At 35.4% G+C, this 16,674-nt stretch overlaps 3 protein-coding genes across 3 annotated transcripts; all 3 read right to left on the reverse strand.

The window, feature by feature from the left end:
- LOC105156412 (transcription factor HHO3) lies at positions 1 to 2,841 on the reverse strand. Its single transcript, XM_011072530.3, has 5 exons — positions 2,169 to 2,841; positions 1,652 to 1,950; positions 1,265 to 1,559; positions 1,092 to 1,168; positions 1 to 650 (listed from the first exon to the last, which is right to left on the reverse strand). Exons 1-5 carry the CDS (start codon positions 2,311 to 2,313, stop codon positions 285 to 287), a joined length of 1,182 nt encoding a protein of 393 aa, XP_011070832.1. The 5' UTR covers positions 2,314 to 2,841; the 3' UTR covers positions 1 to 284.
- A 4,095-nt stretch (positions 2,842 to 6,936) lies between these two features.
- On the reverse strand, positions 6,937 to 11,966 carry MAP1C (methionine aminopeptidase 1B). The gene is made up of 10 exons (XM_011072531.3): positions 11,705 to 11,966; positions 11,222 to 11,300; positions 10,412 to 10,649; positions 10,121 to 10,282; positions 10,002 to 10,043; positions 9,799 to 9,870; positions 9,582 to 9,661; positions 8,578 to 8,675; positions 8,049 to 8,096; positions 6,937 to 7,374 (listed from the first exon to the last, which is right to left on the reverse strand). The coding sequence occupies exons 1-10, from the start codon at positions 11,853 to 11,855 to the stop codon at positions 7,229 to 7,231; spliced, it is 1,116 nt and encodes a 371-aa protein (XP_011070833.1). The 5' UTR covers positions 11,856 to 11,966; the 3' UTR covers positions 6,937 to 7,228.
- A 2,174-nt stretch (positions 11,967 to 14,140) lies between these two features.
- Positions 14,141 to 15,634, reverse strand: LOC105156414 (AP2/ERF and B3 domain-containing transcription factor RAV1). The gene has a single exon (XM_011072532.3). It carries the CDS (start codon positions 15,502 to 15,504, stop codon positions 14,380 to 14,382), a length of 1,125 nt encoding a protein of 374 aa, XP_011070834.1. The 5' UTR covers positions 15,505 to 15,634; the 3' UTR covers positions 14,141 to 14,379.
- Positions 15,635 to 16,674: the final 1,040 nt, after the last annotated feature.

Below are 16,674 nucleotides of genomic sequence, written 5' to 3' on the forward strand. Positions count from 1 at the left end.
TTGAGCTCTAATCACTTGTAAAATTAATAATCACTTATTCTGATCGATATGATGTCCAGTACACTGGGAATCAAACTCCATCAAAGATTAATCAATCTCACTGTCACTATCAAGTATGCATGCCTCTAACATACAAGAAAATACAAATTAACATGTATTATAACACAAATTAAGATGATCGAAAACGACACAAAATTCGACTCTATTTCCTCGATAATTTTTACTGAAAGATCAGAGTCGTTGCCGTAAGTTTTTCTACAATTTTTTTGACAGAGTAAAACGAATCAGCAAGCCGGCGAGGCCGTGGTGGTGTGAGTGGAGGAGGAGGTGGCGGGGGAATGTGATTGGCCGCGGCATTCACTATGGCTGCCTCTATCATCGGAGTGCATTGGCTTACTATTTAGTCTTTGTTTAGGGGAGGCTGATGATTCTCGGAAGGGTGGTGGCAGAGAGGCAACCGGGGCGTAGATTCCCACGTTAGAGGTGGCAACACCGGATGCGCATGCCTCCCCGGACGTGGCGGTTGTTGCCATTGAAGCATACTCCGGTGGCACCCATATTCCTCCCACCACCACAAATTGCGGTGGTTGTGTGGTGGCGGTGGTGTTTGGAACGGAAGGACTCGGTCTTCTCGTGTGCAGACGGTATTTCTGCAACAAATGACATGGAAAAGATTCAGATAATTGACATAAAAAAAGATTTAGTACATAACATATAATTCTTGATCTTGTGTTCAGTGGGAAGAATCTTGAAAGCGTGTTTCTGATTAGGACTTAATGGGCCTAAGAATAAAGCGAACAAAGACAATCTTGTTTCACAAGCGCAATCGATAAGGATTAAAAGTGGTTGATTCTCTGCATTATTGTTGTTATTGTTTGCATTTCAAATAAATAGTACTGATCTTTTCTTCAAATGAAAGTTTCTGCCCAAATTTTAAAGTGATTCTCCACCTCACAAGTTATCAACAGATGCTATTCGCATTATGACAATCTTGGACCCCGAATTAAGATTGTACTAATTAATCAAAGAGAATCTTTGAGAATTTCTCACTTTTCCTGTACCAAAGAAACATAAAAATTGTGAACACAAACCTGTAAATGACTTTTAACTTCATCATTTGTGAGCCCATCAACCTTCATCAACTCCCTAATCTGTTTTGGTGTAGCAACTGCAAGAAACAAGACAGAAATTCAATCAACAGTAAGAAACAAATACATAGTTACAATCAAGAAAGGTATAATGTTGTTCTACTGTATGTACATACCATGTGAACCGCCAAGTTGTTGAAGGGCTTGCAAGAATCTTCTATGTAACTCCGGTGACCAACACCGCCTGGCCTTTCTTTGAGACTGCCCTTCTTTCTCTTCCTTCTTGTTTCCACCGCCACTGTTGCCGCCAGTATCCGCTGAACTGGTGGACGCCGGTGGGACTGACTTATTCACTGCTGGCCCTTGTGAGGGAGCAGTTGTAGCAACACTTTTCTCCTTCTTAAATGGATGAAATGCGCCACCACTACCATTTCTCTTCACCTCCATGACAGCCACTTTTCTCGGTGAATGCTAAACCCCAAAAGTCTTGAAAAGATGAGATTTTCTGTCCAAATTTACAAAGTCCCAGATACAGAAATTGAAAGAGAACTGTTCGAAATTACCTCTTTGGGGGGTGGATCTGAGGTCTGATTCCATAGCTGCACAGATCTAAGCCAGTCTGATTTCTGGGAATTCTTGTCATAACAATTCTTCCCATCTTTATTACTAACATCACTGTCATTCTTTGGCTTCTTGGACGACTCCTGTTCTTCACCATCGGACTGAGAAGAAGCCCTCTTAATAGGAATAAACTCCTCGAAAACTGGCACGTCGCTGGATGTCTGCTCAGAACATTCGGATTGCCCATGTAAATTGTACTCGCTTGATGTCCCTGATAACTGCTGCTTGCATGCCTCAATTGCTGCAAGAAAATACACAAAAGGAAAACGGAATCCCATTAAAAAATATGAATTACTTCAAATAACATAAAAATGAAAGATGGTCTTCAAGATTTCTACATATTCGCTACAATAAACAAAATTGAACTAACACAAGATAGAGTCTCCATAAATCCCTCTATACATACATGTATGATGTATGTGTGTATATGTATATATATACGAATGGAAATATACGTACCTTGTGTAACAAGCTCCAGACAAAGAGGGAGTTCACGTTGGAAAACTTGAATCTTGCGACGCTCTTCTTCTAAGGCGTGGATATAATCCTGACATCTCTGCATTTTGTGGGAAAAATCAGTGTGATTATGGCTGTTGATCAGCATCTTTGATTAACAAATAATTCTTGATATGATTCAAATGGGATTGGAGTTAGCTTTAGAAATGGGCTGGGGACCAGACAAGGGGGAAGATTAAAACGGGGGAGAAAGGTTTGGTTTTGTCTCAGCATAGACAGATCCGAATGAAAATACGAGAATAAAGGGATCTAAGTAGAATCACCAAATGGAATAAACTTGGTTCACAACAACAATTTTATGTAACTGGTGCCTCTCTCTCTCTCTCTCTGTATATATATATATATATAGCTATTACATACGTTTATCTATTTTTATTTACTTTATTCTTTTTCTATATATATAAACTGAGAGAGAAGAGAAGCAAGAAAAAATAAATAAAATCAAAAAATTTCCCGACTTTCGGTTTCTGTTTTGGTTTTTTAAGCTTAGGAGAGAGAAGAAGGGGTGCGTGAGAATGTCGAGGTCGGGGCGTCGCGTTCAGACGAATCTTTGAATATGAGTTTTTTTCCTTGAGCTTTAGAGAGAGAAAGTGGGGGAGAGAGAAAGTTGAATATTCGAGGGGCGATTCTCGTATGTGGGCTGCCATTGACGCAACGTAATTATAATTTAGATAAGATCAATGAGCTGCGCTCCTCTCTCTTGCCGCAATTTGTCTTTTTGCCCTTTAGGTTTTTGGTTCATCGAATTGTGCCCACTTAATTTTGTTTTTTTCATATCAACAATAGCATTTTAGCATTTTCTTTCTCCCTCTCGATCGAGTATTGCGCTCTTGTATTCTTCTTCTGTTATTGATACTATGTTAGAATATTCCACTCAGATACTTCCTTCTTCTTGTCAATCATTTGAATAATTTTCATAATACAGTTGGTTTAATATTATGAATTTACAATACTTTTAATTAAATTGTTCTTTATAATTCAAAACTATATAAATTGAGAAATTATTTTATTCAACATGAAGTTGTTCTTGTGTAGATTGCTCTGAAAATATTTATAGAACTGAGTGAGATCCAATTACGGAAAAAAGTTTAATTATAAAAATTTTAATATTCTGTAGCAAATGTGTAAATTGAACATTATTATAATATTCATGTTATAACATTTTTGTTGTATATCAATAAATAGATACACTTATGGGAAATTTTATTTTTTAATTCAGTAATTATTAAACTGGCCAAACTGAACTACACATAAATAATTGAATAATGGAATTCAAAACACTAAATTTGTATATATAATCAATAATTCTTTATGCTTGTTAAAAAATTTGAGTCAGTCGCGAGTGAATAATAACATAAAATAGTTATAAAAAATTTAATATTGTTCTAATGATTCATCAATCATAATTTGAATTTGGTATAGGGTAATAATTAGAGCAGTATTTGTTTATGTTTTTTTATTAGTTGCATATTTGATGAAGATGAAGAATTTGGCAATCTCCACATTGACTCCTTCCGCAAGCTTCAAACATGTTAAGATTACATTCGCACTGTTAGTATCAAGAATTTTACTTATTTTGTAGAATGTAAATATAAAAAAATATAATATCAGAGATATTACTGATCAAAATTGTAAAATACTGCTAAGAAAATTCTAGTTAAATTTATTTCAATACATAAAAAAATAAGTTCAAAGATATTTAGAAGTTTGTTACATAATAAGCGAATTGAGGTGAGACAGAATTTTTGTCTTTAGAAACTCCCGATTACTAACAAATACTAGGTTGTATAGTTAAAAATATTCAAAATAATGAGACTGAAAAAGCAAGACAATATATTTTTTTTCTTATTGGAAAATGACACAAAAAATTTGAATATTTACATTTTCCACTAATAAAAGTGTGAAATTAGGGGGGGAAATCCTAAATATGAAATTTTAGCACAATAAGACAAATATTAGGATGAAATTTAAACTTTAGAAATGTGATGGGCCAAAATTGCAATTTCAGCGTCCTGGCTTTCTCTCTCTCTCTGTGTATAATAACTTTTTGTGGGAAGGGAAGGGAAGGGAATATACTTTGGGGGAAGGGGTAGAAGAATCGAAGCGGAATCTTCTCCGAGAGCGTGAGTACACACGCCCCAAGCCACCGCCCCGTACGGTTAGCTGTGTCATTCAATGTACCGTTTCGGAAACCTTGCAGTGGCCTTTCACGCTCTCTAGGGGCCACGCCACGTCCAAATCTGCCTTTGTTTTGGTGTAACACACGCGCGAATCGTGAGTGGACACCTGCTGTCTGTGGGTCCCGCCCATTTTTGAAGACTGGAATCTTCCTTTTCCGGCATTGAATTTGAGTACCGGGGTAGGTTGGATCAGGTGCGGCCGAGCCCATCACCACATAGCCTTTTCTTTTTCTTTTTTCCCCCTTTATTAGAAGTAATTATTATTATTTTTTAAAATCACTATAGCATGATTATATAATTTATTTTTGCTAATAATTAAGCATGATTTTTTTTGTTATTACTAACATTTTACAAGTTTTATAATTTTATGTTACACAAACAGTTCATAAATGTATTTATAAAATTAGATCTAATATATTACAAGCTCTAAAATATATTTTGTAACGATGAAATTATCAAGAAATATATAAGTGAAAGACAAGATGGAGAAACATAAATTAACCAAAATTAGCAATACATGACATTTCAATAGCTATATTTGGAGAATATTTCATTGGAATAGTAATTTGCAAACTGAAATAGTTTTTTTCTCAAACAAAAAATATATTTGGACCTTGAAATTACTAAACAAAAATGTTAAATTATTCTGCTAATGAATTTAACCTTAAAGCAGAGTGTTTTTGTTTTTGTTTTAATTAATAATAGTTCTATATATGTGATTTTTCTTAATTTAATTTCTTTTAGTATGAGGATTGAATTTGAGGAGGGTATAATTAATTAATTGTACTCATCTGTCATTTGTCCGAAAAGATAATGTGATGAAATTGAAGTTATTAGTCAAAGTACATGACAAGGTACATTGTTAAATCAAGTAAAAGATTATAAAGAATAATAAATCAGATTCTGTTAATTAAACAATTTTAGGGTTAGCCATTTTCTTGTAGAGCTTTTCCAATTTCCACGGGAAGAAAATTTATAATTCCCAACTTGTCCTTTCTTTTAATTTATTAACCTATAAACTTATCACCCCCCCCTCCCTCTCTCTCAATAGGATTTTGATCCAATTTAGTGATATAACGTTTATTGTTAATGTGGCCCATTAGTGTGTTTTTTATTTTTTGTTTTCGAACAAGATCAATTTATTATTACATCATTGCTCTTTAGTGTTGAAAGACTTAAAAATGTTAGAGGAAAGAGATAAGCATGAATTTAGCATGTTCGCAGTTGACGCAAGCAATGATGTTTGATTCAAGATTTTGTTTGTGTCATGCATTTTCAGTGATCAACTGCTCTGCTATTTTCTTGCCTCTTTTTTTATTTTTTAACGTTTTGATACTTTTTCAACGTATACATTCTATTCTTGAAAATTGTTCAAGGAAGATTAGTTAGGTGTTTACTGGACAAAACTTTGTAATAGTTTTATAATACTTAAATTAGTGAAATCATTTTAAAAACACAGAAGATAATCGTTATAGAGTATCAGCATTAATTACATATTTAAATTTCGACTATTAAGCTGTTTATGTCTGTAATTCACTTGAACAAATTACATAAGTGTGGTTATGTAAAAGTGAACTTCATATGTTAGGAATGGACAGACAATGAGATTTAACTGCTGAATCAATCCGACTAAAATAAAAGATGCACAAATCTTTGATTTGTTCGGATGTTCTCATGACATTTTGGTACTTGTGTTTATTGAGATACAGAACCCACCAACAAATAATTCTTAATAATAATATGGATTCAAATGAAATAATTAGAAAACTACTTCATGTTTTTTACTCTTCCCAGTATTAGAAAGGAAAAAAGAAGTAATTCCTTTGAAGATAAGGAAGCAAAAGAGCTCCATTTGAGAAGTGAGGCATGTATGAGATATGTATATGCATGGCCTTTCACGTGAAGGATGGGTTGATCACAGTAGCTGAATGCTGACCCATCATCACAATTTGGGGAAATGTTGAACAGTTAAACACCCTCTTTTCTGTCATGAAGAAGGGCAATCTGGCCATGGAACCGGCTTTTAATCAATGGTCCTAAACCATTCTTTATTTATTTATTTTTTTATAAAAGAAAAAAACTAAGCCTATTTCCTGTATTGGTACTAAGTGTGATGGAAAAGACAGTGGAATTTCAAGAAAAGGAAAAATTCAAGAAGATACATATTTTCAAGATTTAGGGGCAAAGAAAGGTGTTGGAACTTTGAAGAAGCTAAAATGAAATGTAGTACTATTAATTGATTGGAATACATTGACGAAGTCCCCACCATTAATGTTAGATAGGTACCATTCAGGAAGGTCATGGGCCAATCCACCAACTTATACAAATTCGAAATGTAGATTCCGACCCATAATGGCTTCAGCTAATGATTAAAATTAAAGTCCCACGAATAAGTTGGAAGTCTTGCATTCAACTCCCACAAGAGTTTATTGTAATATTAATTTATTGTATTATGAGTTTAATGATTGAGTCCAAGTGTTTACATTAATTTATCAGTTTATTGATAGATATAGCACAAAAGGGTCATGGAATTCTCCAGCCGGCATCATAGAAATTCATATTCTGAAATAACGTTCCCCTGCTCAATATAATTCCTTGGGATCGAAATACCAAAAAAGGTGGTGTCGTATGTGTTCAAGTGATATTGAGCTTTACTAATTGTTCAGGTTCTTGGGTCTTCTTGTTGGCCCGGCTACAGATAAATTCTCTCACCCTTTGGATAGTTCAGAAGACCAATCCCACAGAACAAATACCCAAGTGTATGCCGCCCATTGTTATTTCAGATATCATAGACAATCCCGAAATCTTTTATATTATAACCTTTCAATATTTTGTCAAAATCTCAGCACCTGTTTTCGTTATGAGAATTGTATGCTCAAACTGTGCGGCAGGGCTGCCATCCGCAGTTAGAGTAGTCCAGTTGTCTTCCCAGGTTATGCACTCCGTGGTTCCCAATGTAAGAATAGGTTCTGCAACAACAGTCACTTTCTATCCGTAAAATGCGCAAGAAAGCACAGAAGTTTGTTCCAATAAACAAATCAATGAAAGAGAGCAAGGGACAAATTCAATGGACTAAAAGATTAGAAACACGAAATATACATGTAGATGATGACTTGTATTTTCTTGCTAGTAGAACTAGTAAGTATATCTCATGCCATATACTTTCAACTTGGTTTCTTTTCTTCAACTTGGTTTCATTCATACAGAAGTTATGAAAATTTCCTGCTGGCCAATAGTCTGCATTGGTTCAACTCTCAGTTATCTGCTCAACTAAAATTAGCACTCTACCAATTGGTGAACCGTGGCAAAGGGAAACCTTACGATTGCCTGAATGCCCACTTTAAGCCATCGATTACTCTTTCGAATTTTACATAAATTGACTATGGGAAAATAAACATAACAGTTTTATAAACATTATATTAGTGAAAAGGTTATACATGCATGATTCATTCCACATTTTGACTTGTCCATAGTTGGTTAAGCATCTAAGCAGCAAAGTTTGTCACATCATGCTGAAGTGAAATCTAACATTTTGATTTTGCTAGCAAATATATAATTTAGTTGTAACCAATTTTGGATCTGTTAAATTCAAGAAGGTAGAAAAGAAACCTATTTGCATTTAATTTAAATGTAGAACACTCACCAATTGTAAATGTTTGCCCTTCAACCATGTGACCAGCCTTGTCATTACCTATCAAAGATATTCATGTTACATCACAATATAGTGCAACAAATTAGGAAGCATGATAAATAAATAATTGCTCAAGGAAGAAAGAAATTCAATCAACCAAAAAATTAGAAAATAAATAATTACTCAAGGAAGAAAGAAATTCGATCTTAATTTCTCTTTTCCAGAATGCAATCAACCAAAAAATTAGACTGTGCTAAGCTCATTATCTGAAGCATTATAGCTTCAAGTTCATTTTCTAATGTAAGTCTTTACCATTAGATGGAAACAGGAAATGTGAAGACAGCGTGCATGTGTGTGTTTTTGGTGGTGGTTTTTCGCCACCCAGGTGAGTGGGGGCACTGCTACTGTGTTGCAAGTCAAATTTTAAGATGTATTGAAAGGAAAAGGGACCCTAATGGTTTGTCTAGGGGCTCTTCAATGATAACATGAAGATGGATTAACAAACTAATACATGAATAAATCAGAAAAAGGAGCAACTCACGGTGATGATATATGAGAGGTTCAGAGTGAAAAATAGTCCCAATGCCATGTCCAACAAAACGGTCCACCACGCCGAAGCCAAATTTTTCAGCATGTTCACTGAGATAATAAACAAGAGAAGTTGCAAATTCATGGACCAGAAAAAATGTCAATCTCCAGTTAAATTCCAAATATTATGTGCCCTCCTGAAATTTGAACTTACACTAAGCGTATGTAGCCACCATTTTTGCGTAAACAGGGATAGAGGTGTTACTAGTACAAGATAATATTTTCCTTACAGTTATGATGTATTACAGCTTCTTTTAGCAGTTTTAGTACTGTCAGACTGTCTATCTTTATTCTGATAAATAGTTCGCAAGCAGCCCATGTATTAACATGATACAGGAATGTAAATGATGTCGCAAACCAGAACAAAAGAAAAATGAAATAGCACTCAAATCAAAGATGACTGGTTCTAAAATCTGAAAAAGGCAAAAAAAGTAATTGAACCAAGCTAAAGTGATTTGGCATATGTTATTCACTGATGGAAACCAACATTCAGCATATTAAGTGAATGACTAAATATGATATTCTGAAGAGAGAGCCTGAAGGAATGAGTATCTATTGCCTAAAATCTCATCCACATAAACGACCATGCATATCAAAGTTTTATAAAAAGATGAAGTGGTTGTAAGAAAGAAGAGACGTCAGATGGTCTATAATTGCCATGAATGTTTTGGCGTCGTATATCTTTATCCATCTTATGCAGTCACTGATGAAATGTACACAAGATTGATCGTATAGCTTTAGAACATGCACTTCAAATTATGTACGAAACTAGATCCTCAAGAAGGTAGGGACGGAGTACAATATCTAAAAAAGATGGTCCAAGTTCATAATTCGTTATACAACCACAGGCCCATACTTTGACACAATTCCCCTGATTTAAAATGCAATTATAATTTTCCCCTGATTTAAAATGCAATTATAATTTACACCTGATGTGTAGTTGAATTACATAAGTACCTGATCCTCTTTCCAATTTTCCTGAACAGAGCACCATCTTTGCAAACAGCAATGCCTTTATACATGCATTCTTCTGTCACCTGCCATTGAATGAAAAGTGCATCTGACTGACTCATATAGTATTCATTAAATAATACCTCACAAATAAAAACGACAACTACATGCAACTGAAGAAAGATGGTACAGACTCCTTAGTGCAAATAAAAGCAAAATGCACCTTTACAAGCCGTTGCATTGCCCTATTTACATTGCCACAAAGAAAAGTCTTTGATGTATCTCCATGATAACCCTGAAAGAGTCAATTAAGGTAACAGGTAAAATATAGAGAACTCCAGAGTATGATTTTTCTGCAGTAAGTCAAATAAGAAGTATACTACATTCATCAAAATTGAGCAACAAAAGCAATAATCAACAACTCACATTTAAGTAGACTGTCACGTCAATGTTTATTATATCACCATCCTGCATATAAATGAATGATTTCAAATGCAGAAATGAATTTAAGCTGGCAGAGGTTGCTAACAACAAACACACAGAACCTGTAGCTGGCGTGAATCAGGTATTCCGTGGCACATACACTCATTAACAGATGTGCATACACTCTTCGGAAAGCCCCCATACCCTAACGGAGAAGGGTAAGCACCAGCATCAATGATCATTTGATGCACAGCTTTATCTATTTCATTTGTTGTTACTGATGGCTGAGAATTTATATAAAACCATGTAAGTGAACTTCCATAAAAAAGTTAATAGTAAAGTTTCGAAACAAAACCTAAAATAATAGCATACGATAAAAAGCATTTCCAATACTTGAAACTGCAAATTCTCACCCTAACTAAAGTTCCTGCATAGTCCACCACCCGAGCAGCAAGCTCACACGCAGCCCTCATGCGAGCAAGTCCTTCAGAATCATGAATTTGATGTTCACTTGAAATTTCTGGCAACAATTTTGAACTAACATAAGGTGGCTTTGGAATATGATCAGGCACAGGAAGTCGTTGTGATACCTTTCCGCGCCTTAAAGGAGGCATTCTTTTAGACGTTGGTGAAGTTCGAAGCTCACGCTCCCTGTCAATAGACAACATGTCACAATCTTTTGATATGTTGGAAAAAATAAATCAAGAAAGAAACTACGACACACCAGTGTCATACTTTTATTTAACATGGTATTTAACCACAATAAGTACTGATGTCTACACATTGCAACTGAATGTGTTAGTTTCTTTCAAATTCCACTGCTAAACTAGCTGAAAACAAAGAAATCAAAATGGAAAGGAATATGTTACACTCAAATTCTGGGAGTTAGTTGATTTTTGGTGCATCAAATTTATGAAACAAAGACTCTCATTCCCAGCTTAACAAAGAATTTACATGAACTATCATAAGATAGACACACTGTTCCTTAAGAGATGGAAATTCATCGAAGCATGACAAAATCACCATTCAGCCTCAATTTTTATCACGAAAGTATTACTACCGGCAAAAGCATACCAGCAAAATTTCAATCAGCACTGTCTAAGACAAATCAACACTTCACCTATCTGGTCAAAGTATGGTTATCAGCCTAGCTTGAATAATGATCAAAAGGTCGAATATAAGTGTATTGCTGCCAAATAAGATTGTAATGAAGCATACATTACCTTCTTATTCTGATGGCCTCCTCCAAGCCCGATATCCTCTTCGAATGAACAAGAAGCAGCCTCTTCGTTACTTTTGGACCTTCATATCATATCAAGAATGAAAGAAAAAAAACTCAGAAATCACAAGAAACAACCGAGTACCAAAATAAAACCCATTCATTCAGCAAGCCAACTTTTCAACATCTTAAAGACTCCATATATTTAAACTCTCGCAATGATACTAGGATAATTTCACATCGACCATATTGTCGGATAATTTTATATCGTATACTCAAACTCCGAGATAAAACTGTATCTAGCCCACGATAAATAGCTGCAAAACGTCAAAGCAAACTCAAATTTCCAACCTTTTTCACGAATACCGATAGAGAACACACTGTGAAATTAACCAACTGTAGGAAGAGTAAAGACAAATACACAAACCTACGTTCATACAAACACAGACGCAAATAAACAAACACATGGTGGACAAGACACACGTACTGGACGGAGAAGAAGAATTGCGTGAACCGAGCGGTGAACCCATAAGAAGCGTGGATGATGCTGAGAGTATCCCTTCACCATGGAAAAGGGAAGACGAGAGTTGTAGGGAAGCTGCTGCTGCCTGCGAGAGTGTAATATTTGCAAGAGCCATTCTTACGGAAAGAGAGATTCTTGGGCTTGCATTTGACCGAGAGATGAAATAAAAGATAAGGGTAAGATATTTTCGGGAGATGGCCCGGTCCTGGGGTGCCACAATTTAGTGTTATGTATTCGCATCGCAAACATATATGCATCATCAATCACATTATTATAATATTGTACATTTGAGTAACTGCTATTATAGCATAAAGTTTTTACTAGTCCAACGTGAACAAACAAATCCCAAATGCCCATGGATTTGGTCCAGACAGAAGCCTCCCTCTTATGCTAGCTTCAAATTTGGTACATTTGGCCCAAACATCATTCTTTGCTGCTCCAGCCCTATCAAAATTATACACAATGTTTTTCTTTCCAAGTTAACTTTCAAAGGATGGAAACTTTTTCTACCTATATATGAAATTTTAAAAAATGTGAAAGTGAAAAGTTACATAATAAATAAAAAAAATAAAATAAAATATTATAGATTCTAGATAGGTGAGAGCACAAAAGAATAACAAAGTATAAATATTGTTGCATTTATCATATAAGTTTTTAAATCATTCACTGACTACCTACAACTAATAAAATAATTTAATTAAATGAAACTAACCTAATTATCTATACAAGTAAATTATAAATAGCTCTTTTAAAATTGTTATAATTATATATATTCTTTCGTTGTTTGAAAAATTACAAATACTTCTATTAAAATTGATGATTGTCTAACAAATATAACTCATGACAGCCCATTGTATGAAATATTTGTTAGATGACTGCTAACTTTTTTAAAAAATAAAAAGATATTTATAATTATAACGAGTTTACGAAAACATGTGTAATTTACCCATTTTATATTAAAATTCATGACATGTACTACGGAAAGTACAAGAGGCCAAATCATATGAGTACCCCCACCCATGAAAGTATTAATAAAGAAAGAAGCTGGAATGAAGCGTGGGGAGAACGTGAGTAAAGCAATCGATTTTAGCTGAGGGAAGTTGCGTTGAAGCTGCAAGAGCTTTACAGAACCACGACTTTACTTACCTTGAAAATCATGACAAAAGTCGCCAAGCTTTACAACTACGAGATGTGTTGACATTTTCGTTTCTCTCTAACGACAATTTTCTTAGTTTTAAATTAATAACAATTGAAAAAAGAAAAAAAAAAAAAAAACTATAGTCTCTAGACTCCAGAAAGAGATACGTGTCATAACAATTAATTACTACATTATATAATTAATTAGTAATCGCACATAATTCTTCCCTGGGATTATTAATAATAGTTCCTTTGACTAATTATGCCTAAGCATACCTTAATTGCACTGTTCATAACTATCAATTATTGTCGACATTACATAAACAAGCTGACATATATAATTGTTATTAATTTCTTTTTTTGGCTAAGAATAGAATCCGGTCAAACGCACTTATAATTAATTAATAGACATGAAACTCTCATGTTACGACAATTAAGACAGTTTGGTTTTAATTGATTAACTCTCTTATAAAATAATTAATACTGAATTAGAGGATATGATTTAGATTGGAGAGAAGGATTTTACAGCCATCGAGATTGCTTTCATGATTCGATCAGTAAAGTGGATGAATCTCAAAACCCAGATCAATTCATGCACCATATAATTTGTAGTAGCCGATAGAATCATACCCCGATCACACGAATAATTAAACTCATCTAAAAACAATTAAACTAAATGCCACGTAAATAAAAAAAAAAATCAATAAGGTGAGAAGAGCGAATTTTCAACCGACACATGTGATATTTACTGGTCAATTTAAATTTTTTTTATTAAACCTATTTTTGATATTTTGAAAAATTACAAAAGGTATAAAACTATTTTATAACTTTATCAAAATAAAGAACTAAAACACACAAAAAAAAAAAAAGAAAATAAACGTTACAAGATTAAAACTGCATTTAATCCAATTGGATACATGAATAATACCCACTGTACCAATAGGCCCATTCTCCTGGTATGTATCATGCATGCATAGTAGAAATGGGATAAGCATTAACAGTTGTCACAATAATTAGAGATACTTTGGAAAAGCAATAATATTCCAAAAGCACTTATATAAGGGAAAATTCTAATTCATCTTAGGTTCATTGAATTTAAATTAATTATATATCGAATGCATGATCATGTAATTTGTGTGCTGCAATTACATATATATATATATATATATTATTTGTAATATGATTGATTTGATGTGGTGAGAGCTTAGTTTGAATTATAATTTTTCATTAAAAGGAGAAAAATGAAAATTGAGGAATAGTAAATGAAGAAAATGAAGTTGAAATTGACAATTTTTGGTATTTTCATTTTGAGTTGCGGTGCAGCTCTCTTCAGCTGGCTGGCTGGCGGCCTTCTTTTCTTGGTCTAGTTACTATACAATTGAAACTTTTGTTGCAACTTGCACTATCCCACTCCATCACCTTCTCATCCCTTTCCCAACTACACTAACACTTGAAACCAAAAGCCAAAAACAAAATAAATTAGAAACTAAAACTAATTAATGTTACAAGGCATCAATGACCCTTTGTTTCTTGCTACAATCTAATCCCAAAATCTCCATTGCTCTCATCCTTTTACTACTGCAACTACCATTACTATCAATGGCTGCGGTGGCGGTGACGGTGGCCGTGGCCGTGGCGGTGGAGGGGGCCGTGCAGTTACTTGGCACCTCAAGTATGTTGACCCCGAATAGCCTAAACATCTGAACTGGCTGAGCCCGGCCCGATACCACTCCGGCAACAGCTGCATTTGATCCGGTGTTTCTTGATTTCCAATCAATGTACAGCTGCTTATCCGGGCCGGTTGATCGCTGAAAACTAACAATGTCGCCGGCCCGCAAATCCTTCTCCTTCACAAATCGGCTCCAACCCTTAGTCAGCACGTAGCTCTGGCTGCTGTTCCAGTATGAATACCTAAACCTCCACACCTTACCTCCCATGTCTTCGAAATTCAACAAAACGCCTTTCGAAGTGTTTCCACTCTGTAAAGGGAAGTGCTTCTCCGCGTGCTGTTTCGGTATAACGAGCCTGTTAAGCTTGCCGACATCGCTGGGCGTCACCGCCTTTTCGAAAAGCTGTTCGCGGGCATTCGCCGCCCTGTCGCCGCCGCTGGAGAAGCTGAACGGGCCGTCTTTCCCAGCCCTCTTCCCATTATAGTTTCGCCTGCTTTGCTCCAGCTCATCATTATACGTGTGCTTCCTGAGCATGTCAACAATCTCAGCTTTTGAATGAGAATTCAAGAAAGCGGCTTCCACCTCATCTTCTTCGGTCTCCGACAATGGCTTGAAGTTCGTGACGGCGTCTCGGCCGCGGAACCGCTGCGCGGCGGTGTCGTAAGCCCTCGCGGCCTCTTCTTCTTCATTAAAAGTACCCAGCCAAACCCTTTGGTGCTTTTCGTAGATTTGTGCACCCCACCTGCCGTTAGGCTGAGGGACCACCCCTTTGAACCTCGACGAGGGCAGCTTCCTCGACTCAGCTTCGACGCCGTTCTCCGCATCGATAATCACACTGGCACCGCTGCCGACGCGGCAAAGACTCTCCGGCGACTTAGCGGCCGCTGGTGAGGTGGATGCGGGCGTGATTGATACAGACTCGCTGGTTGTGCTTTCATCTACGCAGCTTCCATCCATTTGTTTTGTCTAAAAGTTTGTAAGAGTAAAGAAAGTGAGATGAAATTCTTGGAGACAGAATAGGGGAGAGAGAGAGAGAAGTTTGAATTTGTGAAATGAGTTGTTGTGGAGACATATTGTGTATGTAGAGGGATATATATATATATAGGGGGTGGAAGCCCCAAGTTATTATGTGTGATGTGAAAATATAATAATGTTAGAAAGTAGTAGTTGTATATATTGAACAGATTTTGAAAAACTTGGAGATATGGAGATGTGGGTGAGGTGGGTCAACCCTAGACAGTATATGGTAAGGAACTAGGAAGATTCATGAGGCAAGGGAGAGGGGGTGGGGTGGGGGGTTCTTAACTCTTAATTAACTATAGTAGTAATAACAAGTATGTGTGTGTTATGGGCTTCATAATGCAAAACCATCAGTTCACACTTTTTATTTTAAATTAGTGTGCGTGCCACATCCAAACGAGTGTGCATAAAATTAAAATTTTAAAACTACTTTTTATTTTTAAAAATATATTTTAATTGAAAAATTAAAAATTTTAAAATTTTAAAAATATATTATGAAAAGTTAAAATTTGTGGAAGTTGAGAAAAGTGGACAATTTGAAAGTTTAGAAGAGTGGTTTAGAGATGGGATGGAAAGTTAATAAATAAATAAAATTAAATATATATTGAAAGATAAAAAAAATTGAGGCGTCAAAAGGGTATTCTCAATTAATAATAAGATATAGATTAAAACCTAATAAATATGTATAATTTACTAAACACATAAAATAAATTCAAGAAAAATAAAAAATGAAATTTTTTATGATGCGGCTTACGACTCGATCATTGTCCCATTGTGCGAGGTATTGTCCGCTCTTGCTTTGTATGAGCCTTATGATTTTGTCTTAAAAAGGCGCCTTATTAGGGAGAGGAGGTTTTTGGAGCTTATAAGATTAAAACTCCTCGTCTGCAATTAATATGGAACGCGTTGCCTATATCATCAATGTCTCAAACTAGGGGTTTAGGAGGGGCACATGACCTTGTTCTCATAGACGGTGCCAAATGATATGGCATGCGACTCGATCGGTATCTCGTTGTGCACAGTATTATCCGTTCTGAATTCGTATGAGTCTCACGGTTTTGTCCTAAAAAGGCGCGTCGCTAGGGAGGAGAGGTCTTGGGACTTATA

Source organism: Sesamum indicum, linkage group LG2 (genome assembly GCF_026168435.1).
Source record: "Sesamum indicum cultivar Baizhima isolate 11 linkage group LG2, ASM2616843v1, whole genome shotgun sequence".
NCBI classification, from domain to species: domain Eukaryota; kingdom Viridiplantae; phylum Streptophyta; class Magnoliopsida; order Lamiales; family Pedaliaceae; genus Sesamum; species Sesamum indicum.

Coding starts and splice junctions, on each gene's coding strand:
- MAP1C (XM_011072531.3), bottom strand. CDS start 11,855: ATGGCTCTTGCAAATATTACACTCTCGCAGGCAGCAGCAGCTTCCCTA. Junction 11,301..11,704: donor CAATTCTTCTTCTCCGTCCA/GTACGTGTGTCT, acceptor TATGATATGAAG/GTCCAAAAGTAACGAAGAGG. Junction 9,662..9,798: donor CAATGCAACGGCTTGTAAAG/GTGCATTTTGCT, acceptor ATTCAATGGCAG/GTGACAGAAGAATGCATGTA.
- LOC105156412 (XM_011072530.3), bottom strand. CDS start 2,313: ATGCTGATCAACAGCCATAATCACACTGATTTTTCCCACAAAATGCAG. Junction 1,560..1,651: donor CAGATCCACCCCCCAAAGAG/GTAATTTCGAAC, acceptor TTTGGGGTTTAG/CATTCACCGAGAAAAGTGGC. Junction 1,169..1,264: donor ACAACTTGGCGGTTCACATG/GTATGTACATAC, acceptor TGTTTCTTGCAG/TTGCTACACCAAAACAGATT.
- LOC105156414 (XM_011072532.3), bottom strand. CDS start 15,504: ATGGATGGAAGCTGCGTAGATGAAAGCACAACCAGCGAGTCTGTATCA.